This window comes from Aethalodelphis obliquidens, unplaced genomic scaffold (genome assembly GCF_003676395.1).
Source record: "Aethalodelphis obliquidens isolate GAN/ISIS:26980383/991018 unplaced genomic scaffold, ASM367639v1 scaffold26, whole genome shotgun sequence".
Taxonomy (NCBI): Eukaryota; Metazoa; Chordata; class Mammalia; order Artiodactyla; family Delphinidae; genus Aethalodelphis; species Aethalodelphis obliquidens.
In genome coordinates, this window is record NW_020837970.1 from 14,392,979 (window position 1) to 14,419,731 (window position 26,753).

A 26,753-nucleotide genomic window follows, 5' to 3' on the forward strand; every position below is an offset into this window, starting at 1 on the left:
TATATATGTGTGTATGTATATGTGTATGTTTGGGAGGGTGTGTAATTTGCCTCTTTATTGATAGCCTGTATTTGGGAAGACATCATCCTCATACTTTAGTTCCTTACAGACAGTTTCCTTTAGTTATATGGATGTATATTAACATAGCTGATTAAAGATTTTTTCCAGTAAGTCCAACATCTGAGCTTTTTTAGGGACAGTTTCTGTTGATTGCTTTTGTTCCTGTGTATGGGTCATATCTTTTTGTTTCTTTACATGTCTCATTTTTTATTGTTGAAAACTGGACATTTTAAATTATGTAATGTGTTAACTCTAGAAATCAGATTCTCCCTCATCCCCAGGGTTTGTTTTTGTTGGATATGTTTGTTTAGTGACTTTTCTAAACTATTCTGTAGTGTTTCTGTCTCCAGTGTGTAGCCACTGAAGCCTCTTTCAGTTAGCTTACTGGTCAGCTAATGATTAGGCAGAGATTTCCTTAAATGCCTGGGGCTAATAAGTCTCCCAGTCTTTGCTGAAGGGTTCTGAGTGTGTTGGGGCACACCTTCAGTACTCTCCCACTCTCAGAGAGGGATAAGTCTAGTACTCTCCCACCAGTTGATAACTGTGCCTTAGTCTTTGCTTCCTGCTTGTGCTGAGCCTCATGTTCAGCCCAAGGTGACTGCTGAAAGCCTCCTCCAAGCCCTCCTGAGCATGCACATGGCCTTGTGCATGCATATATCCTAGATTCCCAAGAATATGTTGCAGCTTTTCAAAGCCTCCATTTTTTCTTTTTCCAATAAATCTATTTATTTATTTATTTATTTTTGGCTGTGTTGGGTCTTCGTTACCACGCACTGGCTTTCTCTAATTGTGGCGAGCGGGGACTACTCTTTGTTGCAGTGCACAGCTTCTCCTTGCGGTAGCTTCTGTTGAAGCACGGGCTCTAGGCGTGTGGGCTTCAGGAGTTGTGGCACTGAGGCTCAGTAGTTGTGGCTTGCGGTTCTAGAGAGCAGGCTCAGTAGCCATGGCGCATAGGCTTAGTTGCTCCACGGCATGTGGGATCTTCCCAGACCAGGGCTCGAACCCGTGTCCCCTGCATTGGCAGGCAGACTCTTAACCACTGCACCACCAGGTAAGTCCCTCAAAGCCTCTATTGACTTCTCATTCCCCAGCTTTTCCTTTTAAGACTTATAGTTACAGAGTTACAGAGTTACAGAGTTAATTGATTGCTTCTAATTGTTTTCAATAAATGCCCCTAAGGAAAAGGTTTTTTGTATAAGGTGTAAGTAAAGACAGCATTGCAAGTGGGGTCTTCCAGGGAACCCCCAAGCAGGTCAGAAGTGAAACTTTTATGAGAATGTGGATATGAAGGAGCACCAAATCAGTTCTGCCTGTGCAGTGGCTATCAGGCTGCTGGAGTTTACTGTGATGGCAGGCTGCTGGTTTTCAAGGCTGCACTGAAGCTGGAGATCAGGCAGTGGGAATAGGGCAAGTTAAAATGCCACAAAGCTTGCTGTTCTTACCAAGATTCAAGCGTTGTCCTGAATAAACAATTTTGGGGTTGCTACAATCCTTTGGCTAATTTCAAGAGTTGTGAACAAGTTGATTCTGACAATTTTTGTATGTTTTTTCATTGCTTTTGTGGAGGAGAGAATTTTCAGAGGACCTTACCCTGCTGTTTTTAGTGATGTCACCTTTTAGTTACATTTTAATACTTTAAGTCCTTATCTTAAAATATTCACTTTATAACCTATATTTAACCTCTTTTTTTGAGACTCCTCACTCTCTTGACTTGAGCTGCCTGAAGCCCTTCTCCTACTGCTGTTGGCAGCTTCCCTTCACTCCACCCTAACTGGTCCCTGAACACTAAAATTTCCTACTTCTTAAGTTTTGTTCTGCCATTCCCATCTTCTCTGCTATTTCCCACATCAGCTCCTGTAAAACTTTATTACCCTCCCCCAGATTTTACCTACCTCTTTCTCATTTAGAGACAACATAGACTATCAGGTATGAGCTCTCATAATTCCTTGCTTTTCCACCTATAGCTTAGCAACAACTGCACACACCTGATCCACCTCTCACATGAAAAGCTGTTTAAGGTCAGTCCCTTTACGTGTGCATCCCCTTGGTGGAGTTTCTCCATTAACCACCCTCTCTCTTTTGGACCTTCATTCTCTCTGTAATAAACAAAATATTCCTCAAAAACACATGGACCAAAAACTATGTGCCATCCTCTATCATTCCTTCTCTCCCCTTCCTATCTCAATTAAACTTCTCGACAACTTTGTCTCAACCCTAGTTCTGTTCTGTTAGTGTAAATTCCCATTATTTATTTTAATCTTATATTAGTTGTTTATTTCCAAGTAGTAATTGAGCACTTTCTTTCAGACACTGTTCTAAACTTGGGGGACAACAGTGAACAAGACTTAATCCCTGTTGGTATGGGGCTTAAATTCTAGAAGGGGAGACAAGAAACATACAGTACACTCTCAGAGAGGGATAAGTCTAGTTAGAACCTAAAGCAGGGTAGATGATGACTAATAAGGAGAGGAGGTGCTATATTGCAGGGGTCCCCAACCTCTGGGCTATTGACCAGTGCTGGTCTGCAGCCTGTTAGGAACCGGGCCTCACAGCAGGAGGTGAGCGGCAGGTGAGCAAGCAAAGCTTTATCTGCCGCTCCCCATTGCTCACATTACTGCCTGAACCATCCACACACCCCACCGTCCGTGGAAAAATTGTCTTCCACAAAACCGGTCCCTGGTGCCAAAACGTTTGGGGACTGCTGCTATACAGGACGGTCAGGGATGGCTTCTTCTTCTTTTTTTTTTAACTAAAAAAATTTTATTTTATTTATTTATTTATTATACAGCAGGTTCTTACTAGTTACCTATTTTATACATATTAGTGTATATATGTCATTCCCAATCTCCCAGTTCATCCCACCACCGCCACCCTCACCCCCACCACCACCACTTTCCCCCCTTGGTGTCCATATCTTTGTTCTCTTCATCTGTGTCTCTATTTCTGCCTTGCAGACTGTTCATCTGTACCATTTTTCTAGATTCCACATATGCGTGTTAATATACGATATTTGTTTTTCTCTTTCTGACTTACTTCACTCTGTATGACAGTCTCTAGGTCCAAGGGATGGCTTCTTTATGGGAGTGGCATTTTAGCAGAGACTTTAATGTCAGTGAGCCAGCTCAGGGAAGGTCATGGGGAAGATCTTCAAGGCAGAGGATCAAGTATAAATGCTCTAAGGTGGGAAGCAAGCTTGGTGTAATCAGGCCCCACAAGAAGGCCATGGTGACTTGAGAGTAGTGATGAGAGGACCTGGGGCCAGACAGGAGGCCAGAGAAATAGGCAGAAGCTAGATTGTGTAGGCCTTGTAGGTCATGGTGAGGAATTTATGTTTCAGTCTGAATTTGTTAGGATGTATTGGAAGGTTTCAAGTAGGGGAGTGATTTGATAGGCCTTCTCATTAAGTCAAAATTAAATTCACTCAGAAATACCCAAATATAGCATCTCAGAATCTGTGTACATGTATTTGGATTACCATCATGGGAATAAGTTGTTTCCCCCAAAACCCATGTTGCAAAGAAAGAAACGGCTCTTTATTTTTTTCAACTGGAAGAGACCAAGAGAGTTTCTGAAATTTTTGCTTGTGGCTCCAGATTTCAATTTTGTTAGTATTAATAATAATTATGATCATTTTAAGGAAAATGTTGGGATGAATATGAAACTAATGTTACTTGTTCATTTACTACTTATCTGTTTATCCCACATGCAAGACACTACTTTATGTTGTAGCCCTGTGTTAGGATAAACACAGACCTTACCCCATGAGTTCTTTTTTTTTTTTTTTTTTTTGCGGTACGCGGGCTTCTCACTGTTGTGGCCTCTCCTGTTGTGGAGCACAGGCTCCGGATGCGCAGGCTCAGCAGCCATGGCTCACGGGCCCAGCCGCTCTGCGGCATGTGGGATCTTCCCGCACCAGGGCACGAACCCGTGTCCCCTGCATCGGCAGGCAGACTCTCAACCACTGTGCCACCAGGGAAGCCCCCCCATGAGTTCTTTTGGCTTAATTTCATGAAGATGATAGCCCCAGTTCATCAACAGAAATGTGTAGTTGTTTGGCAGTTGACATGGATTTTTTGCTACTCTGTTAGCACTCTTCCTCCCGGTTGCCGTGGTGGATAGTGGCATGCAAGGAAATGACTGACTAGGGATGATCGGAGGCCAGGGAACCTGAGGAAGTGACAGGTCACAGAGAGTAAACCAGTGACCTTGGAATCATGAGGAGAAGGTTCAAAGCAACCATTCAACAGATAAACGAGTATCTATATGCCTTGAATACCAATGCCTCAGCAAATATTAAACTGTCTCTCTGAGTATGTGTCATGTAGTAATATCACATTGCAGTGAGACTAGAAAGTTCACATGTGATTCTCAAGCTATGTGATGTTATGGAGAAACCCTTTAGATCTTTGCAGTTCAAAGGTTCAGATCTTTTCTGAGTTCTGGCATCAACGGACTCATGGCTGTGACTAGAACACCCACCTCTCTGGACTCAGTTTCCCTCCTCTGTCAAATAAAGTCATTGGGCTGATCTTTAAGGTCCCTCCAGCACTAATGTTTGATGCTTTGATGAGTCTAAAGATTGCCTAGGCCTATAGGGTAGAAATGATAGTAAAACTCAGTAAAAATTCAACTGAAAACCTTCTGCCATTTTTAGCCTGGTAAGAGTTATTTTAATTGCATGAGAACTCATCCGGCTTAGTAGGAACTATTGATTCTAAGTGGATCTGCCACAGTTTTTTTTTTGCCTCTGACAGTATCTCTCTCTAATGATTATGTCAAGGACAGGATGAATCTGTGATGACACAAAGCCAGCTATGTAAAGATTTACCCATATGGATAGCTAAGGAGAGTGGGATATAACTGAGATTAAGTAGATATTTAGAAAAATCAGTGAATTACCTCAAAATGGGACTCTTTTTTGGCTTGTTCCACTAAAAATGGAGGTAATGTAATCTTTGGTTTTTTGATTTAGCTCGTTGACTACTATCCGTTTAGCTAATTAAGCCCTGATTTATATCCTATGTAAAAATAAATCTTCTCTTAGCACCTCTTAGTAGTGTATGTGAATAGATTTGCACCTCCTGGTTTTGAGCCACTCAAGCTGTTCACTTCATAAGGGACTGGCCCACTAAACTCCATTAATGAGGATTCCAAATACCAACATGTAAAGCTTGATCTTCTTGAGACTGTTCATCCTTGCAACTGCCAATTCATCTGAAAGATCGATGAGAACATGAAATGTTTTTTCTACCGTGTTTTCACTTTTCTTGCATCTATAATAAAAATGCCATTTTAGTAAATAAAGATGGCTCACCTCATTGCAGAAGTGTCTCTTTTTCATTCTCTTCCGGGTAGCACCCAGAACCAAAGCATAAGGTTTACTAACACTGTGGTTTTCTAGCTTCTTTTCAGAATCTGGAAACTACAAGCCAAAGTTAATGAAAGAAGTGATCATTTTCCTGCTTTAAACAAGATAAATACAAAGCCAGTATCTTTATATATATGGAATATATATTGATGTAATATTTTTTACAGGGAAAAATAATTTTTTCTCTGTTCAGCTTTAGGAAAACTTGACATAAAAATATTTATATTTGCAAAATAGACTTAACTGCATTTGAAAAGGATAATATGCTCCATGTTAACATCTTACGAGGCATACTTATAAAGCATCCAGTGGTAAAATTGTTAAATATGAATTTTTAGCCTCTGATAGAAACAAAAATTGTTTCTCAAATATATTGGATAATTCCTTTATGGAACTGAAAGACTGTGCACCTCACCTTGACTCAAAGAAAGGTTATTACATGTGGTTAAAATAGTTCTCATATAATCATATCATTAATATGAGTAAAGTAGTGATTCTTTGCATATCTTCCTGAAATTCTTGTACTACTTGTATAAGATTAAAAATTTAACAAGCATACTCAAATGTATACTTCCAAATGAATACTGGTTCCTTTGAAATAGTTTCCTGGGAAAGTTATGCCATTATTTTAATGATGTTATTGTTGCTGCAGATGGTTTGCAGTCCCTTCTTTTGAAACTGTTTTCAGAGCAACTTAACCTAGCTGGTAAAATTCATGGCGATTTACATTTATTTACTTATTCATCTGACAGATATTTATTGAATATGTACTCTCTGTTAGTTGTGCTGATTTCTAGGTTGATGAAAATTAAAATCAAACAACATGACCCCTGCCTTTTTCATGTTCACAATCTATTGATTTTGTTTTTTGGAAACCACCAAAAGCTGAATTTGGTAAAGGTGAAGGATGTTAGTGAATACCATTTTAGTGAAAAAATGTTACGACATAAGGAGGTTTTTTTAACCTCATAAAGTGGTTTTCAAAATTATATCAAAGAGAATCTCCAAAAAAGAAAAAAACCATTTTGTTCTAAGATAGTATCTTTGGAATATGTTGATTGCTTGTCATGGTACCTAATTTGAAGGGTAACATTCATTTAGATAGATGTAAACATAACTATTTTACTTCATTAGTTTTTATGTGTATTTTGAATTTTATACGTACCAGCTTTTGTTTGGTTAATATGAAAATTCTAAGATAGGGTTCTGGTTTACCTTTGAGAAAACTGTTAACACAAGCTAGATGCCTAGATATGATTGTCCTATTGACCTTTAGTTTTGCGTATGTATTTAAGTTTACATAAAGTACAGATTTTCACTACTGTCCTTCACTACTTTCCTTCAGTTTTTACATGTGTATGATTATACACTTGAGAATAAAATGAAAGTATCTAGTTATGCTTCATCTGGAAGTATGATTATGTCATAAATATTGATAAAACTGGACTAAAAAGCTAATTTTACCCTAGACATCCAATGCATGATGTCAGTAGAGAAAAAGAAGTCTCACGATGGATCCACAGAGGAGGAGGGGCCCAGTGCACTTTTCTAGTAGTTTCATTTGTTGTAACACAACATGTTTGTTTCTACAGGGGGATCTTTGGATGTATATAGAAAAATTCCAGAGCATGTCCTTGGAAGAATTGCAGTGGCGGTGAGTATATGGCTTCAACTCTATGAAATTTGGGTGATTTAATCTCTATAGTCAAACATTATTCTCTTTATAGCCTCAGGATTTTTTTTTTTTTCTTTTTCTTCAATCCATGCTGACTGCCAGGGCCTTCTTAACTCTCATCATTTTTGTCCTTTCTTCTTTTCATAGACCAACCTACAATAATAACATAGACACATGACAGTTTTCAGGCTTATGGATATTCTTTTTTTTTGGCCACGCCGTGTGGCTTGCAGGATCTTAGCTCCCTGACCAGGGATCGAACCTGGGCCCTGTCAGTGAAAGGGTCAGGTCCTAACCACTGGACTGCCAGGGAATTTCCTGCATATTCTGACCTGTTCTCGTTTCATGTATTTGCAGGGACCTTTCTACTCTTGTTAACCAGTAAAATTTCCACGTTCTTTGGAAAGAAAGCTGTTTTAGGGACATTTTGTAGTTATAGGCATATGATTAGAAAATACTTTTAAAGCCTGAATTATTAAAATAAAACCATCTATAAGAAAATAGTACTTTAGTCTTAAAGATTTTTGCAGACTTTTTATGTACTTGGTTTTTAATTTTTTCACCACGTATATCTGGAATTTATACCTTTGTGATTTCCTCTTTTCTATATTCACCAATTTAAACCGATGAACTATATCAACTAAATTAACATTACTATGTAAACTCCAGATTTCAAATTCGGAATAACATAGGCTAAACAGTGCTAAGAGAAGTCGTGGGTGGTGTAATAGTAAACAGTTGCTAAACTAAAGGCGCTCTGATAACTTAAGCAGTTTAGTGCAGAACAAAGTGGTTATACCATGTACCATTTAATTAAATGGCTGATTTTCACATTCATTATACATCAAACTGACAACACAGATCCTTTAATCCAACTTGGACACTTATTTAGTCTTAGTTCATTGTAATTCACAGCTTTCCTTTTTTCTTTCTAATTATTAGTGAGAACTGCCCAGGGTGATGAGAACTTTCTTTCCTGATGCTATTGCTGCTAAGTAGCTTCTAATCTACATGTTTAGGTAGATGAGTATGAAATTTGACTACTTAAAGCACTATTTTAGATGAAAATAAAAATGTTTCATTTCCTCTTTTAATCTCAGGGGGGAATGAATGCTTTGTGGCTTTTGGCATTTCTTAGCTCTAAAGTTTAAAAACATGTATATTAAAGGGCAAAAAAGGACGAATACCAATTGAAAAAGCAAAAAGTATATGAGTTCTATACGCAGTTATCTATCAAACTTGGCTAAAATAGGAATCTGCCTTCTTCAGTAGAGAAGCTTGTTCTTCCTGGATTTCATAAATCTTGCCGCCCTCTTGTGTAGGGCAGCCACACAAGGCCATCGGTCTTTTCAATTCTACTGGAGTGGGAAGCCTGTGAAGTGAAAGGAGTCAGCGGCCTTGTGTGAAAAAAAAAAAAAAAAAATCCAGTGCAGGGCTTACCTAACTGAAAATATGACAGTGATTTTAGTGAAAGGCATTTGAAATAAGTGCTAGCCAAAGCATTATTTGTATTTAACCCTTACATTTTAAAACATGAGGCTGTTTTTGTCTTTTTTTTCTAAAATGTGTCCAATTTCACCAGCTTTTATGGCGTATCAGGTCATAGTAATGAAAATTGCCTGTGGCCGGAGTAAAAAAAAAAAAATGCTTTTGATAATTTTACTCTTCATCTGCCACTTTTTGTAAACTCTGCTAGGGCCTAAGCTTGTATAATACTTCCAAAGTGTGTTTTTTTAATGAAATTTTAGTAGACTACAAAGTTGGTTACTCCTTTTCTTGCAGCTAACAAACACCAGTGGAAGGGTTCTACCAATCAAAATAAGACTAGCAAATTGATGGTTTGTAGGACATGATTTGTAAAGTAAATGTTCTCACAGCCTGATTGGGTTCCCAGTATCCTTGACCATCACTCCTCTAGTGTTCTGAAGACAGCATCAACATCATTCCCTTGAGTTCCCTCAGGGAGACCAAGGAAGCACATGGGTTCTTTTGCCAAGTCAGAAGGAACAGAATCAGGAGAGAGGAGGGAAATAGGTGTATATTGAGTACTTCTTTATGAAAATCATTGATAAATGTTTTATGTACAAATATTATGTCATTTACCCTTCACAGTAACTCTATAGATGATTGTACATATTTTATACAAGTGCAAGATGAGATGTAGAAAAGTTAAACAGCTTGCCTAGAGATATCATGTAGCTAGTCAGTAATAATTAGAACCCAGGGCAGTTTGACTCCAGGCCCCATGCTCTTTCAATCTGGTTTCCTAAGAAAATGAGAAAAAAGAAGAGGAAGAAATGAAAGGGAGAATGAGGTTTAAAAGTAAAAAAGAGAAGTATGAATGAGAGAATACTGGCGTAACACATACAACTGCTTCAGATTCTTTTCATGTCTTAGAGCCACATCTAGGCATCTCTTCCTCCCCCAAGTAACTTTATTTTCCAGGTTCTAATAGTCTGGCATGCTATACAGGTCCACAGATCCAACATTCATTACAGGATAGACCCCTGTCAGCCTTTATGATATGTTGTTCAAATTTTCTCTTGATGGATGTATGGCAAGAGAATATTTTCCCAGAAAAAGAAATCCATATAAACTGGTTGATTTCAGCCTTACACCTTGCTCAGTGATTTTTATTACTTTCCACTGGAATCTGGTCTCCTATAAAGAGGAATGCCTTTCTCCCTTTCCCTGCCATCTAACACATTTTATTTTTCCTCTCATTTCTGAAGCAGTGACACTGTGTACTGTATTTTGAGTGCTAATGTTGATTGAAGTTGTCCATGAAAGGCTGTGCACTTGACATGTCAAGGAGTGAGTGACTGACAGCAGATATAAGTACTTTTAGTGTCAAGGCTTTGTCAAGTCGTTGTGAAACCTAGTTTACTGAATACCAATAATACCCTCTAGATTTTCAAGGGACAGATTTCTAGCTCCCCATGCATTTATTCTTCTTCTAAAGGAAAATGTAGTCTATTTTGATAAAGTCGGAAGAATAATATTTTCTTTTTGAATGTCCAACAAAACTTATAAATTTAGCAAGTATCATAAAATCAGTATTTGTTTTACTTTTTCTCTGCCTGATAATCTGAATATGGTGGATTGCCTTCCCCTGTGTGTTTTCTGATTATTCATTTTCTGTGGGACTAATTTTCAGTGGTGAGTTATCTTTAATGGGAGAGCTTTAAAATATGCAACTTATAAGTTGAGAACTTTAACCCTATTTCCAGAGCTCAGAGGGTGATTACTTCCAGCTAAATAAGATGATGTTGTCCTACTACTCAAAGAAAAAAATTGTTTTTATTATTGATGTTATTTTTATAAGCATTTAAGGGAATATTTTCGTCCTGTTTCTTCCTTCTGTGTTATTCCTATTTTCAGATTTTCTTTTTTTACTATCTTACTGTTCAGAGTACATGTGTTTTATTGTAATGCCACTTAGTCTGAATTCTGGAAGAAATCATTTGCTATAGATATGTATTCCGTTCTCTTAAAATAGAAAAATATACCACAGAATTGATTATAATGCGTTAGCAAATTTTTCAGGAGTACATTCCACTCAGTGAGAACAATTAAAATATGTTACCTTCTGCTCAGCCTTAGTTGGTACAGGTTTTATCTTCTTCCAGCCCTTTAGATTTGGAAATCGGGCTTTCCCTTGGCATCTCTATTTTTATTCTTGCCCTTGGTCCTTTTTGATCAACTAAAATCCTTGCATATTTAGCTCCAACCCTCTTTTCATCTTTCTCAAGGTATGTAAATTACTCGGTTACTTCTCATAATGGTAGTTTTTCTTTTTCTTATATTCCTGACTCACCTAAAAATTTCTATAATGATGGGTACTTTAAAATTCTTACAGTAAATTTTTTTTTTTTCCCTGTGGTACGCGGGCCTCTCACTGCTGCGGCCTCTCCCGTTGCGGAGCACAGGCTCCAGACATGCGGGCCCGGCGGCCGTGGCCCACGGGCCCAGCCGCTCCGCGGCACGTGGGATCCTCCCGGACCGGGTCACAAACCCGTGTCTCCTGCATCGGCAGGCGGACTCTCAACCACTGCGCCACCAGGGAAGCCCCCCAGTAAATTTTTAATAATAGTGGTGTGTTCATTGTATCTGATACCTAATTATGAATAGTCAACCTTGAAATTGGTAAGTTCACACTCGTGTGCATTACAGGGTCAGTGGGTGTGAATAAAGACATATGCATCTCCTTTTACAGCTATTTCTATATAAAGATATTTAAAGCTTTTGATGATTAACTTTCCCACACAGAAGGTAGCACTTATAACCCACGTACTTAGGGTCTTGGAAACATCTTCTCTTCAGTACCTTATTCGACTAATTACTCTTAACTCAGTCTGTTAAATTAAAAAAATCTAAACTCTAACTCAGATGTTTGTATTTTCTCATTTTATTTCTTTTACTTGCCCGTTCAGTATTGTCTACATGATTCCACACATACTTGCATCAGTCAGACTGCCTTGTGAGGATCATCCTCTTGATATACTTTGTTGTTTCCTACCCTAAAATCATTTAAAATATTTGGGGGGAAACTTTTTATTTTGAAATTATTTTAAACTTCCAGAAAACTGGTGAGAGTAATACTAAGAATTCCCAAAGATGCTTCACCCAGATTTTCCAATTGTTAATAACAATTAACCACATTTGATTAAATATATATGTACAGATTTTTTTCCTGAAACATTTGAGAATTATTTGCAAATATGACCCTTTACTCCTAATTACTCCAGGTGTGTATTTCCTAAGAACAAGGACATTCTCTTACATCATCACTGTATATGGATCAAAATTAGAAAATTAGCATTGATACATCATTATTATCTAATCAACAGTCCTTATTCAGATTTTGCCAGTTGTCCAATAATACTCTTTATAGACCAAAAGAAAAAAATTTTCTAGTCCAGCATCCAGTCTTGGATTATACGTTGCATTTAGTTGTCATGTCTGTTTAGTCTCTGTTAATCTAGAACAGTGTCTCAGTGTTTGTCTTCCTCGATAGTTTTGAAGAATGCACTGCCCCAACACTCTGATCATATATTTTTACCTTGGCTTGAATGCTTTTTTCACTTTTCTTCACATCAGTTGAATCTGTTACTCAGGGCCTGGCACTTTGGTAAAGCCTTCCTGACGGTCAGGGGAAGCAGCCTTTAGTCCACCCATTGCCCTCATTAGTTAAGTTTTTTAAAAATGTCTCTCCTTGGTCATAAATGTCATGACTTTAAAAATTTTTCTTTTCATGTACAGAAGTATAGAGAATAAGTGAAAATCTTTGTCCCTTTTTCCTGTCCCTCTCCTTTCTGCCCACACCACCACTGAGAACTTCGTCAGTGGACTTCCAGGTCATATTATGTGCACACATATCCATTTCTTTCATTCATCATACCTTATCTTCAGAACACTGTGAGCTCATTAAAGGAAGGAACCTGTAGCTTATACATTCGGTGTCCCCACAGCGCCTGACACAGAAACGGGAGGTGTTCAATAAATGCGTGTTGGTTAACAGACTTCGGAAGGAAGAAATTACGGCTGATATGATTATGTGTTTAAATGTGGAAAGTTCCTTATAAAAACCATCATTGTCCTGTTTTCTCTTTCTCAATTTAGGTCGTTAAAGGCCTTACTTATTTGTGGAGTTTAAAGATTTTACATAGAGGTATGTACTGGCTTACAAGCTCTGACTTAATTTGGGGTAAGGTGGGGAGCTCTCCCTATACCTTGATTTTTAAAGTGAATAAATGATCTAATATTTAAGCCAGGCGATATATTTGGTAGTCAGTAAGATGGCTGCTTTATAAATGTTACTTAAAAAATTTTTTCTTCCTTAACTACTCTGATTTAGATTATAAACTTGGTATTGTATTTTTGTGAATAATGTTTACCAAACATGTAAAACCGTGTTTTTCATAGTATTTGGAAATGACAGGATCTTATTTTTCTTAACTCTAGTTAATTGCAAAACCTTCCCTTTCTATATAATTGCATCCCTTCCTTTTATTAACATTTCAAATATCCTCATGCATTGTTGCTTAAGAGATTGCTTTACATACCTTGAAAGTGAAACTTTAAATAAGGGATTGGTAAGTGCATCAGCAATTAGTCTCCTAGTCTATTAACAGAACACATGAGAAGAATAATCGGATAACTGTTGAATGTTGCAAAAGGAACCTCCCTTTGCATTTTTTAATATTCCCCAAATGTCTGAATTCATTTGGAAGTTGGCCTAATGTTACTAACTACCGTTTAATTTTACACGTCTGCTCAGCCTAGCTTCATGCACCTTTGGAGAATGCAACAACATACACAGATGTGATGAAAGGAAAGCTTTGTGGGTTTTTTTTAAGGTATAAGGTATGAGAGAGAGAAAACAACTGATGTCTTCAATTGTAGTATCACATCTGTCACTAAGGGTTATTTTTTGTTGTGGTGGTTTTAATATCCTAGTGATTCCAAATTTGTGCTTAAATCTTCCTTCCGCTTTTGAAAAGAGTATGTAGATTTTGACAAGCAAAACTTTCAATTCAGTTCTTGAAGGTTTTTATGCTGATTAAATGGAATCATAAACCAAGTTTTTCTTTAAAGCCAGTCCACTCTATTTCTAGAGTATATAGTTGGTACACATGTAGATGTAGGGAGAGTGAACTGAGTGTGTATTATTCTTCCTGGGAATAAATAAGCATGTGAATACATCTGGTGGGTGAGAAAAAAATGGAGCATTTTCTCCTCCAGGATTAAGAGAGAATGGTTGTTAACATAATATGACTTATATTGCTTCCCTGTACTCCCACCTCCCCAGACTCACCAACCCATAAGGTGGTTATAGCCATTTTAATAGGAATTATCACAGTGGTCAATTCTTGTCATTTTATTGATTTTTATGGACATCTGCTATCCATTTGACAAAGGAAATCAAGGAAGTCATCAATGCTCAGTAGCAAAGCCTTCATTAAAAGGACCTTGCCATGGAAATTCAAATGTTATTTTTTTAAATTTATTTATTTTTGGCTGCGTTGGGTCTTTGTTGCTGTGTATGGGCTTTCTCTAGTTGCGGTGCGCGGGCTTCTCACTGTAGTGGCTTCTCTTGTTGCGGAGTATGGGCTCTACGCGCGCGGGCTCCAGTAGTTGTGGCACCTGGGCTCAGTAGTTGTGGCTCGTGGGCTCTAGAGCGCAGGCTCAGTAGTTGCGGCACACGGGCTTAGTTGCTCCACAGCATGTGGGATCTTCCTGGACCAGGGCTCGAACCCATGTCCCCTGCATTGGCAGGCGGATTCTTAACCACTGGACCACCAGGGAAGTCCTGCAAATATTATTATTAAAGAGATCCTTAGGCTCATCCTGTACTCTGGGCACACAGCATAATTCTGGTTTATAAGAAATTCTCACTAGCCGTAACTTTCTGTGAGGACTCTTAGTAGCACTGAGAACTATAATGGATAGGAAAATACTATTCAGTTATTCTGCAGTCATCTTTGTTTTTCTTCTTTAAAATCATTGGTTTTAGTTTTACTCTTCATCTGGAGGAATAATTGAATTTTTCATTCAAAATGGCATCTTGATGGACATGTTTCAAATGGATTTATGTCTGGATCTAAAAATAAAGTCTAAAGTGTTCGTCAGAGTCCTGTACAACCACCCTATAATCACTGTGGGCAAGTGTGGTTGACCAGAGCCTCTTAGAGGTAGGTAGGTCCTTCTCCCCAGCTGTGGTTGCAGTTTGGGCTAAGAAGGGTTCTTTGATCAGTGACGTATGAGGGCCTTAGTGGTTTGACTGATTTTGGACATAGAGGTTTCAAAAAGGAATCCTAAGCCTGTACTTCTCTTTTTAGTCTGTGCTGGCCAGTCCAGTTCCCACGGAGAGTAACCACTATAAAATGCCACTGGTTATGGAATGAAAATATCTGCGAGAGGCTGAGTGGGGATAGTGGTAGTGGGCCAGCTAACCCTCTCAAGGGATTTCAGTTTTTTTAATTTATTTATTTAGTTAAAGTATTGATTTACAATGTTGTATTAGTTTCAGGTATACAATGTTGTGTCAGGTACAGCAAAGTGATTCATTTATGCATATATATAGATTCTTTTCCCTTATAGGTTATTACAAAATATTGAGTATAGTTCCCTATGCTATACAGTAGGTCCTTGTTGGTTATCTTTTTTGTATATAATAGTGTGTATATGTTCAGTTTTAAATAAATACCAGTAAGTGAATGTGCATCTGCATCTGTCTAGATAGAAAGACTAATGAATTACAGTGCAGATGAACAGTTATTCCCCAGTAATTATGGGTACTCAGCTATAGAAATAGTATGCTGTGGTAGTATACCTCATTAAACATATATGTTTAGCTTTTGAGTTTCCTTGTTATTTGTGGAAACTTGTACCTTCCAGATTTAAAAGTACGTGTTTTTATTGAAGAGTAGAAGAAGCCAGGTGTCTCTGAAGAATTTTGTAAAGCTTTGTCATGAGAAATTTACTGTAGATTATGTAGTTGTTAACTTAATATTTTAGATGTTTTGTCTATATTTAATAACTTGGATTTCATAAAATAAGATTAAAGATGCCTTTTTATTTACCAAAAAGCTATTTAATTTTGTCCTTAATTTAAAAATTGTAGCTTTTTAGATCAGTTCAATTAAAGATCAGAGCTTTTAAGTTCAGCTAAGGCAATTAAATAGGTAATATACTTGTTTATAGACTTTTGATATGTAAGCTTATTGCTGTACCTTCTTAAAAGCACATATCCTCATTTTTGCTTTCTTGAATGATGATGGGAGTTCTAGCTGAATATGTGTCACGTTGTCAAATCAAAGACAGTGGTCCTTCTGCAGGAGGGGGAGCCCAGTACAGGCGCTGTGAGAAGACAGTGAAAAGATGGTGAAAGAGAAGCATTAATGAGTGATCTGAGCCTCCTTCTCCTTTGTCTCGGTCTAAGTACTTGTGTTCTCCTCTGTCATTTTCTTCCCTACCAAATGCTGCCCCTAAAGACCAGGGTCTTGTACTTATGAACACAAATTTTAAAATATTAAGAAATGGATATATATTCAGTTATCTAATGAGAAAAGAGGATAAACTGTTTCTCACATTTAAATGGCTTCCTTGAAGTACAGTGGTCCTGGATTTGTAGCTGTAAATATATATGTGTGTGTGTGTGTGTATATATGTACATATATGTGTGTATATATAGGTATATATATGTGTATATATGTATACATGTGTATATATATGTGTATATATAGGTGTTTGTGTGTGTGTGTGTGTATGTGTATATATATATATATATATATATATATAGTGGAATTTATAAAATATAGTAAATGACTTCCAGACGAGCTGTTGAAAATCGAGTCTTTCCTATAGTGCAAACCCCATGAGGACTGTAGAGCAGAGTGAAGTCTGAGCAACAAGCAGCAACAGACCACTCATCCATCCCATGAAGCTTGTTAGTCTGGTACAGGTTAGTTTATTTGTGTATTATGGAAACTGTAAATTTTTTTAGGAATTGAAGTGTATCAGTTGCCATTCATAGTGGATTATCAAGTGATATATTCAACCAGGTTTTACTTTTGTTTATTTTGTTCTTTTTAAGATCTGGTTGAGATGATATATGTGAAAGGGCTTTATAAGCTATCAAATATTAGTAATGCAGGTATGTTTTAATTATATAATAACTATTATTAGAATTAACCACTTTATCCTGTTAATAAGAATACCTCACTCCCAAATCAAGCCAGGGAGAGAGTTTATTATACTTTGTATTACTAGGCGAAAAATTATGAAAATCTTTTCTTCAGGATAAACATGTGGTATCACATGAGGAAATAATTATTAAAACTGTTTGAGGGCTTCCTTGGTGGCGCAGTGGTTGAGAGTCTGCCTGCCGATGCAGGGGACACACGTTCGTGCCCCGGTCTGGGAAGATCCCACATGCCGCGGAGCGGCTGGGCCCGTGAGCCATGGCCGCTGAGCCAGCGTGTCCGGGGCCTGTGCTCTGCAATGGGGGAGGCCGTGACAGGGAGAGGCCCGTGTACCGCAAAAAAAAAAAAAAAAAAAAAAACCTGTTTGAAACTTCCACCAAGATTAACTACTGTGGAAAAATTGTCTTTATTAAAAAGCATTCGTGTGAGCCCTGTGAGCATAGCATGTACTGACTGAGTAAAAACAAAGAAAATGAACAGTGAGAAAGTCTGTTAGGCCAGATCTGACATTACAGCAAACATTGCAGCTTAACTTCAAAACATACATCGCCACTAATGAGGTGAGAGCCCTGCATATTAATAAACCTACAGCTCCAGTCACAGCCATCATTACCCACATCAAACATAAATACAAGATTAACACCTATGCCATTTCTTTGGAAGATGTGAGAATGCCCTGGCATTAACTGCTCTCTCTTTCCCTGAGGATAATAAATAGAAATGGAAGGGTAATGAGAATAGAACTTAGATTAAGAAAATAAAATTGGCAGTCAGGCTGGGGCAGTCTTACACAGATGGAGAAGTTTATAGAAAGAAAAAAACCCCCTAGATAGTTGATGTCCCAGGATATTTTTGTATATATGAACCTGGTTGGTTTCATCAATTTTCTCTAACAGGAGAGCTTTTTTATATTTTATATTATATATATATGTATTAAAAAATGTTTTTGTATTATTCTGAAGGCAAGTGCTGCCCAATTTGTGATTGGAGAAAGTAAGTCTTGTGGTTTCAATAGGCATGTTAGAAATTTCATTTTCTACCCCTGGCTCTACTTTTTATAAATCTGTCCTCATACATATTTTCCAGTTGGTGCCAAAGCCAGTGTTTTTAATTTGTTCATGGAGCAACTATTTATTTTTATCCCTACTGTGTTCCAGGCAGTTGTCTATGTAGTAGGAATACATCGATTTGTATAAAACAAAAGATTCTGACACTCATGGAACTTATACTCTAGCTGGGGTGGGGCAGGGTTGGGAAAGTAATGTCGCTAAGTAATGAATATAATTTAAAAAAATACAGAGTGTGTTAGAGGGTAGTTATTAATAGGGAGAAAAGAAAAAGTAGATCAGTCTTAGGGGAGGGAAAGGGCAGGTTGCAGTGTTCATCAGGTAGGCCTCATAGAGAAGATGAGATTGACGCAAAGGCTTGAAGGAAGAGAGTTGCTAGACAGGAAGGTATGTGGGGGAACAGAGCAGAAGATGCTGGTGGGATGTGCGTGGTGTGTTCATGGAACAGCAGGGAGGCCAGTGTGTCACGCTGAGGATGGGGGTGAGGGTATTATCAGCTGTTAGGCAGTGTTACAGTAACCAGGTGAGTTATAGAAGCTCAGGTCAGGGAGACAGTCGTGAAGATGGGGAGAAGTGGTCAGATTCTGAATATATTTTAAATGTAGAGTTAGAATTTCCTGATGGATTGCTTGTGGATTTTTAGAGGAAGAGAGGAGTCAAGTTTGCTTCAACTTTCAGCGGTAGTTTGGTGTGATAAAAAATGTTTCCTGCTACATTTTTTTTTCTGCTAAAACAGAGACCTTCACTAAAATTAAAGAAAAAACTGATCGTATCAAGTGCTGACAAAGAATACAGAGCAACTGAACTCTCATGCATTGCTAGTGGGAATATGAAGTGGTCCAGCCACTTTGGAAAGCAGTTTGGTACTGTCCTAGAAAATGATTTGGCAATCGCACTCCACATGGCTTTATTCATAGTAGCCCCAAACTGGAAACAACTCCATTGTCCTTCAACTGGTGAATGAATAAACAAACTGTGGTACATCCAAACATAGAATACTACTCAGCAATAATAGGGAACAAACTACTGATTCATGCAGTGACATAGATGCACCGTAAGTTCCTTATGCTAAGTGAAAGAAGCCAGACTCAAAGGGCTACCTATTGTGTCACTCCACATATATGACGTTCTGGAAAAGGCAAAGCAATAAGGATGGAAAATACATCCGTGGTTGCCCAAGGGTAGAGGAAGGGTTGACTATAAAGCTGTGAGGGAATTTTGGGAGATGTTGCGAATTCTATATCTTGAATTTGGTGGTGGTTATCAGACTGTACACATTTGTTAGAACACTTAGACTTATACACCTAGATAGGGTGAATTTTACTGTAAATTATACCTCAGTAAATCAGACTTTTAAAAAAAAGAAGAAGGAAGAGAAAGAAGGCATTCTTTTAATTCTTAGCAGTGCAGTGGAAGCTCTACTTTATTATTATATTTTATTTTTCTTTTTTTGGTTGTGTTGGGTCTTCATTGTGACATGCGGGATCTTTGCAGTGCACAGACTCTTCATTGCAGCACACCGGCTTCTCTCTAGTTGTGGCATGCAGGTTTTCTTTCTCTAGTTGTGGCATGCGGCCTCCAGAACACGTGGGCTCTGTAGTTTGCAGGATGCAGGCTCTCTAGTTGAGGCACGCGGGCTCAGTAGTTGTGGCGTGCAGGCTTAGTTGCCCTGTGGCATGTGGGATCTTAGTTCCCCAACCAGGGATTGAACCCATGTCCCCTCCATTGGAAGGTGAATTCTTTACCACTGGACCACTAGGGAAGTCCCACGGAAGCTCTACTTTAGAAAGACGTTTCCCCTGCGCAAACAGACAGACCATTCTTTCAAGGGGTCTGGTTGATTCTGTCATTATCATCATATCTCATGGCTCCTGAGAAATCCTACCTAGGTTTGGTCTAGCAACTCACTAGCTTGAAAAAAAAAAAAAGAATCCTTCATGATTTAAAGGATATCTGCAATGTCAGAAAGACAAAGAGAGAGAGGGAGAAAGAAAGAGAGGGAGGGATGGGAGGAGGAAGGGAGAGAAAGAGAGAAACTTAAAAGTTGCTGTTATCCTTGGCTAGCAATTTGGAGCATCTGGAAATTGCACAGATTTTTCTTTTCTTAGTTAACCTGTTTTTTCCTCAGATATTATTTAAGAACTGTAGATGTGCCACACTGACTTGGTCTAACTTGGACAATTTTTAAAAAGCTCAATTTCTAAGAAGGAATAAAGTTTTATTTAAATTCCCAATCCAGTCCCTCTGACTGACTGCCTCGTTGTGTGACCCTGGAAAGGCAGGTGGCTCTTGCTCTCTGGGCCTCAGTTTCCTCATATATAAAATGAAGGGATGGCTAGATGATCACTCAACTTCCTTCAAGCAGCAGGATTCTGGATTCTTTGATTCGTGACTGAAGGAAGTATGACATATTACCAAGGTACAAAGTAAGTCAGGTATATAGGAGAAGAAAGAAAACGAATGAGAATCCCTGCGAGTAGATTTTGCTATGAAAATCGTAGTAATAGTAAAAATAATGAATATTTATTAGGCACTTACTCTGTACCAGACCCTGTTCTAAGTGCTTAACATGTATAAACTATTTTGTGTTCCTTCAAAATGGGCAACTCTGGGAAATATGAAATATTTTAGAACTAAAGAGGCTAAAATGCAAGCAAATATTAATAATTGAGAATCAAAGCAATGTGGCTTAGCTAAGAATAATGTTGCTTTCTAAACCAAACTGATATAATCAATACAAAAGACATCTTTAAGGGGAAAGGGTTTTTAAACTATAAAGTATACTGAAAATAAAATATTATCATTAACAAAGAGTTATAAAAAGGACATGCAGAGGGGGCTTCCCTGGTGGGGCAGTGGTTGAGAGTCCGCCTGCCGATGCAGGGGACACGGGTTCGTGCCCCGGTCCGGGAAGATCCCACATGCCGCGGAGCAGCTGGGCCCGTGAGCCATGCCCGCTGAGCCTGCGTGTCTGGAGCCTGTGCTCCGCAGCGGGAGAGGCCACAGAAGTGATAGGCCCGTGTACCACACACACACAAAAAACGACATGCAGAGTTACAACTTAGATGGAAAGCAAAGGTATTCTTTTTTAAAAAAATCTTTTTATTTTGAAATGATTGTAGATCCACAGGAAGTTGCCCCCAAAATGTACAGGAAGTTCACCTGCAAGGGCATCCTTTTTTTTTTCTTTTAACATCTTTATTGGAGTATAATTGCTTTACAATGGTGCGTTAGTTTCTGCTTTATAACAAAGTGAATCAGTTATACATATACATGTATCCCCATAGCTCTTCCCTCTTGCATCTCCCTCCCTCCCACCCTCCCTATCCCACCCCTCTAGGTAGTCACAAAGCACCGAGCTGATCTCCCTGTGCTATGCGACTGCTTCCCAGTAGCTATCTGTTTTATGTTTGGTAGTGTATATATGTCTATTTGGCTCCTGTTTTTAAATTGTTTAAATATTGTCCTTTAAATGTAAATATTAATCACATGCCAGTGATGTAGTAGATTGTAACTTATGAACACTTGTGTGTTTGGAGGGAAAAAAAAGACTTAGCCCATTAACTGAGGTAAACAAACTAATTTAATGACTCTGGGTTGTTGGTTTTTCTGCAGCTCTGACTCACCACACAAATGAACATCTCTAAAAATTAAGCCTCCTTCCCCACGTTGGTCATTCATTGTCTTTCCCTCGGGTAATCACTAGGGATTTCTGTATTTGTGGTAATGATTTTTAAGACAAGAAACCCCATATAGCGTTACTTAAAAGTGTTCTTTTAGGGCTTCCCTTGTGGCGCAGTGGTTGAGAGTCCACCTGCTGATGCAGGGAACACGGGTTCGTGCCCCGGTCCGGGAAGATCCCACATGCCGCGGAGCAGCTGGGCCCGTGAGCCATGGCCGCTGAGCCTGCGTGTCCGGAGCCTGTGCTCCGCAACGGGAGAGGCCACAACAGTGAGAGGCCCACATACCAAAAAAAAAAAAAGTGTTCTTTTAAAGAATGCATGTCTAGAGTATATGAAAAACTATCAAAATTCAACAGCAAAAAAACCCAAACAATCCCAATAAAAAATGAGCAAAAGACATGAAGAGACACTCCACTGAAGAGGATATACAAATGGCAAATATTTAAGCACAGGAAAGGATTTCAGCATCATTAGCCGTTAAGGCAATGCAAATTAAAAGCACAGTGAGATATTACTACATACCTACCAGAATGGCTAAAATTTTTAAAATAGTGATAACACCAAATGCCGGCAAGGATGCAGAGAAATTAGATCAGCAATACATTGCTGATAGGAATGTAAAATGATACAGACCCCCCAGAAAACAATTTGGTATTTCTTAAAAATCTAAACATGCAACTACCACATGACCCAGCAATTGCACTCCTGGGCATTTATCCCAGAGAAATGAAGACTTACGTTTACACAAAAAGCAGTACACAAATGTTTATAGTAGCTTTGTTCATAATAGGCAAAAACTGGAAACAACCCCAGCGTCCTTTAATGAGTGAATGGTTAAACAAGCTGTGCTACATTCATGCCATATACTACTACTCAGCAATAAAAATGAATGAACTATTGATATATATAACCTGGATGAATCTCCAGAGAATTATGCCAAGTAAAAAAAGCCAGTCACAAAAGGTTACATACTGTGTGATTCCATTTTTATAAGGTTCTTGAAATGACAGAATTACAGAAATGGAGAGTAAATTAGTGGTTTCCAGAGGCTAATGAGAGGATGCAGGGGTAGGAGGGAAGTGGTGTGGCTATAAAAGGATGTGGTGATGGACACATTCTCTGTCTTGACTGTATCCGTGTCAGTGCCCTGTTTGTGATATTGTACAACAGTTTTTCAAGATGTCACTGTTGGGAGGAAATGGGTAGAGGATATACAGGATGTCTGTTATTTTTTACAACTGCATGTGAGTCTACAATTATCTCAAAATAAAAAGCTTAATAATAAAGAATATGTGATTGTTCTATGATCGTCTGCACTTGGGTGATCTTCTTCAACAGAGAGGGTTGTCCTGGACTTAGTTTTTCTTTTATCCATGTGTCTGTGGTAGGATTTTTCATAGGAGAGTCATCCCTTTTAGGACATCTCTAAAAGGGTGAGGCACCCAGGGGAATTACCGTGCAAGCCACCTCCCCCTCCCTTTCTAAAAATGAGTATCAGTGGAAGCCTTAGGGAAGAGAAGAGAAGAAGTCATGTGCCATAGAGGGAAGGAATACAAATAGTCTGAGACGGTATTTAGTCCTCCTGTTAACCTCCCCTAAGATCCTTCTGCCTTGCTGGGGATTGGGATTTAAAGTAGGTTATGTGATCATTGTGGGTTTGACTCACAGTTCTTTATGGCACCCGAATATATGCCCCTCACCTTTATGATGAGCCCCTGTCTACCCACCCAGCACAATGCACTCGGTGGTCTGATGAATGTTTGATTCACCAAGCTCTGAGCACAGCTTTGTCTCTTATGCAAGCTATGAAGTTTTAGGGTCTTATCAGAGGGAGAGGGAGAACAGCTGTATGCTGGGTCATTTCTGTTGGTAGAGGTTGGAGGCCCCAGTTAATTTATGACACTGTGTGACAGTCCATATTTGTTAGATGAATAAATTGAATCACAGTTTTCTGGGAATAATATTTTTCTCTGGGAATTTTTTGTAGTGTGGCTTAATTGGATGACCTTTGTTCCGCTGTAGTATTAAAGTAAGATATTTATCCTCAGAGAGAATATCCTGCCAAGAATGTTTAGCAGTTAGAAGACCTCTCCATGTCTGTCCATTTCTCCAAAGGCATGGTTTAAGGTGGTCAGCACCATGGAAATTAAATCCATTCTATTGCTGTTGGAGGATTAAATTCCTTCTGGATTGGGTGCAATTATTGTTGTTATTAATATTATCATTCATTGAGTGCCTTTCTGTGTTTCAGATGAGGAAACTAAAGCTTAAAAAGGATAAATAACTTAGTCATAAGGAAGGTGATAACTAGTGGGTAGCCTAATGGAATAGATCTATATTTAGGGTCAGATCCAGATTTAAGTTCTGCTTCTGCTTCTTCTTAATACAACTCAGCTATGTGACCTTGGATCAGTTCCTTAACCTCTTTGAGATTGTAGCACTTTGTCTGGCACATAATAGATATTGTTACAGTTCAAATAACTGCTTCTCAAGACAAGCAGCAAGAGGTTAAGTGAAAGAATAGTTAGAACCTTCTCCAAACTTCCCTCCTATATCTACTTTATGTGAGAAGTGGAAAAATCTAAACTAAAATGTCTGAAGATCAGCCCAGCTATTCAAGGTCAAAACTGGGATAGTAATCGAGCCCATAAATTGAGATGAGATTTATCTCATAAACATAATACAGTTTGTTAAGGCTTAAGAGTTAGGATTGTAGTCTATAGTTGTGTGACCTTGAGCAAGTAATTTCATTAACTTCAGCCTCAATTTACTCATCTATAAAAAGGGATTAATAATAGTACCTATCTCAAGGGTTATGGTGAGAATTAAATGAGATATAATATGTATGAGGATAATGCATTTAGCCCAGTGTTTGGCATATAGCAAGTGCCAAAGAAGTGTTATCTCTAATTTTTGTTATTTCTTTAGAACAATTTACCAGAGTTGGTCTTCTGGACATGCTACTCCAAGTCAACTCTATGATCAAAATGTATCTTATAATTTATTTATGCATTTAGTGTTGTATTCCATTGCTTTCTTTCCTTTTTCACGGAAAGACTTGTAATTGGTGGTATCTTAGACTTGTGGGAATTAAGTTGTTCAGAGCTGGGGCAGAGTATAGGTCCCTTCCGACCTCCAGGAACCTGTTCCTCCACACCCGGTATTTCCCATACATCAAACAGAGGATGTTGCTGGGTAGGAATCTAAAATCCACCACATTAGAAGGAAACCTCTTTTACTTACTAAAAGGAAGGCAGAATTGAGAAGCATGGGCCTCTTTTGCCCCTGGTATTAACCTTGTAAATGCTGCATGTCTCCTGCAGTTGTCATACATGAAGAGGGAAAACCATGTTTGTTGCTTCCATTCAGAACTGAATCATGAGACTCCAGATAATAACTGCCATTTAGGATGGCTAATTTTGCTGCTTAATTTTATTTAAGGCTTTTGCAAGAATATTTGGATGACCTACCCTTTGTTGTGTGATGGAATGATTAGAATAACTTTTATATTGCACTGTGGTTTTCTCAAGTGTGTTCCTGTTGTGCACAGATGAATTTGTAGTGTAGAAATGTCAGCATAGTCTATGTTTTTTGTGGGGTTTTTTTTTGCGGTACGCGGGCCTCTCACCGCTGTGGCCTCTCCCGTTGTGGAGCACAGGCTCCAGATGCGCTGGCTCAGCGGCTATGGCTCACGGGCGCAGCCGCTCCGCGGCATGTGGGATCTTCCCGGACCGGGGCACGAACCTGTGTCCTCTGCATCGGCAGGCGGACTCTCAACCAGTGCGCCACCAGGGAAGCCCAGCATAGTCTATGTTTAATTGTACCTGCTGTTCTCATTCAGTAGAAAGCAGTCCCCAAGAAATAACTAGATAAATATATTAGTTGTTGTCTTTTCATGAGACTAAAAATGTAAAAAGATGGTTGCAGCACCCTGGCATAGTGCTAGGAGAGCTTACTAGGCATGAAGACCTGCTAATGTGTCTCTGGCTCCTGGTAAACTGAGACTGGCTTCCTGGCATTCAAGCAAAATAGTGTAATTGCTTTATAGAGGGGAAAAAGTTGAAGAGAAGTTTATTTCTGCTTCCATTATCATCCCACAGGAGAGCCACATACCGTATTTTAAAACTGAACTCGTGTTTCCTTAAGGATTGCACTGTGCCTATTTCTAAAAGCATTCAGTGAGGCTTACACATGAAAGCACAGAGCAAATTAAATATTTTAAATATGCTACCAAGGGGGAAGGGGGTGGGGTGGGAGGAAGTAGGAGATTGGGATTGACACATATACACTACTGATACTATGTATAAAATAGACAACTGATGGGAACATACTGTATAGCACGGGAGCTCTACTTAATGCACTGTGGTGACTTAAATGCGAGGGAAATCCAAAAGGGAGGGGATATATGTATATGTATGGCTGATTCATTTTGCTGTGCAGTAGAAGCTAACACAGCATTGTAAAGCAACTATACTCCAGTAAAAATTTTTACAAAAAGACAAAATGGAGACCAGAAGGGAGCAGAAGTGGGAGATATCACCAGCACCTGATATGAATAGATCACAGCAAAAAGGGAATCCTCAGTTCGCAAGAATTTCCTTCTCTGAAAAGAGAAAGCATAGAATGGCTCGTAGAAAGTCACGATTTTCTTTGTGATGAAACTTAAAGGAAATTGATGTGTAGAGCCCTGTATAAAACACGTTGGATAACTCCAGCTGTAGTTCTGTGAAAGAGGTTTTATTTATGTGTTTTGAGCAGCCCCCTCGGATCGCCTCCCACTCTGACCCCTGATTGTGTTGGGGGTGGGTGCTGGGTAGTGGACGGAGGAGCCTTTTGAGAAGAGCTGCAGAAAGCCCATGCTCTGTGGGCCTTTATTAGCAAGCTTCAGCTTGATGCTGTTCATGTGGGTTGTTTAATGGCTAATTGATGCAGCATGTGTAAACATACAGTTTCCTGCTTGGGGCTGTTATTGGTGGCAACATGGGTTTGTCTCAACATGATACCAATTTCCACAGTCAATTTGGTCAATTCAGTGAAGGAAAAAAAAAAGTCAGTCCAGCCTGAAAATCAGTCAAAGGAGTTACTACAGGTTATTGAGGCAACTATGGTTGGTTGATCAAAATTTTCATGTTTGAACCATTTGTTTTCACATTTTGTATACATAGCCTTGGTCATTTTGAGAAATAATCTTAA

At 38.7% G+C, this 26,753-nt stretch overlaps 1 protein-coding gene across 9 annotated transcripts in view; it reads left to right on the forward strand.

The window, feature by feature from the left end:
- MAP2K5 (mitogen-activated protein kinase kinase 5) overlaps nt 1-26,753 on the forward strand; it is a 266,567-nt gene that overhangs the window by 98,631 nt on the left and 141,183 nt on the right. For all 9 annotated transcript variants that reach the window (XR_003436416.1, XM_027123420.1, XM_027123426.1 and 6 more), the window contains 2 exons: nt 7,021-7,082; nt 12,726-12,774. Coding sequence is in view for 8 of the 9 variants with exons in the window: in XM_027123420.1 (XP_026979221.1) it covers nt 7,021-7,082; nt 12,726-12,774 (111 nt within the window). In the remaining variant the exon portion in view is untranslated. The remainder of the gene's footprint in view (nt 1-7,020; nt 7,083-12,725; nt 12,775-26,753) is intronic.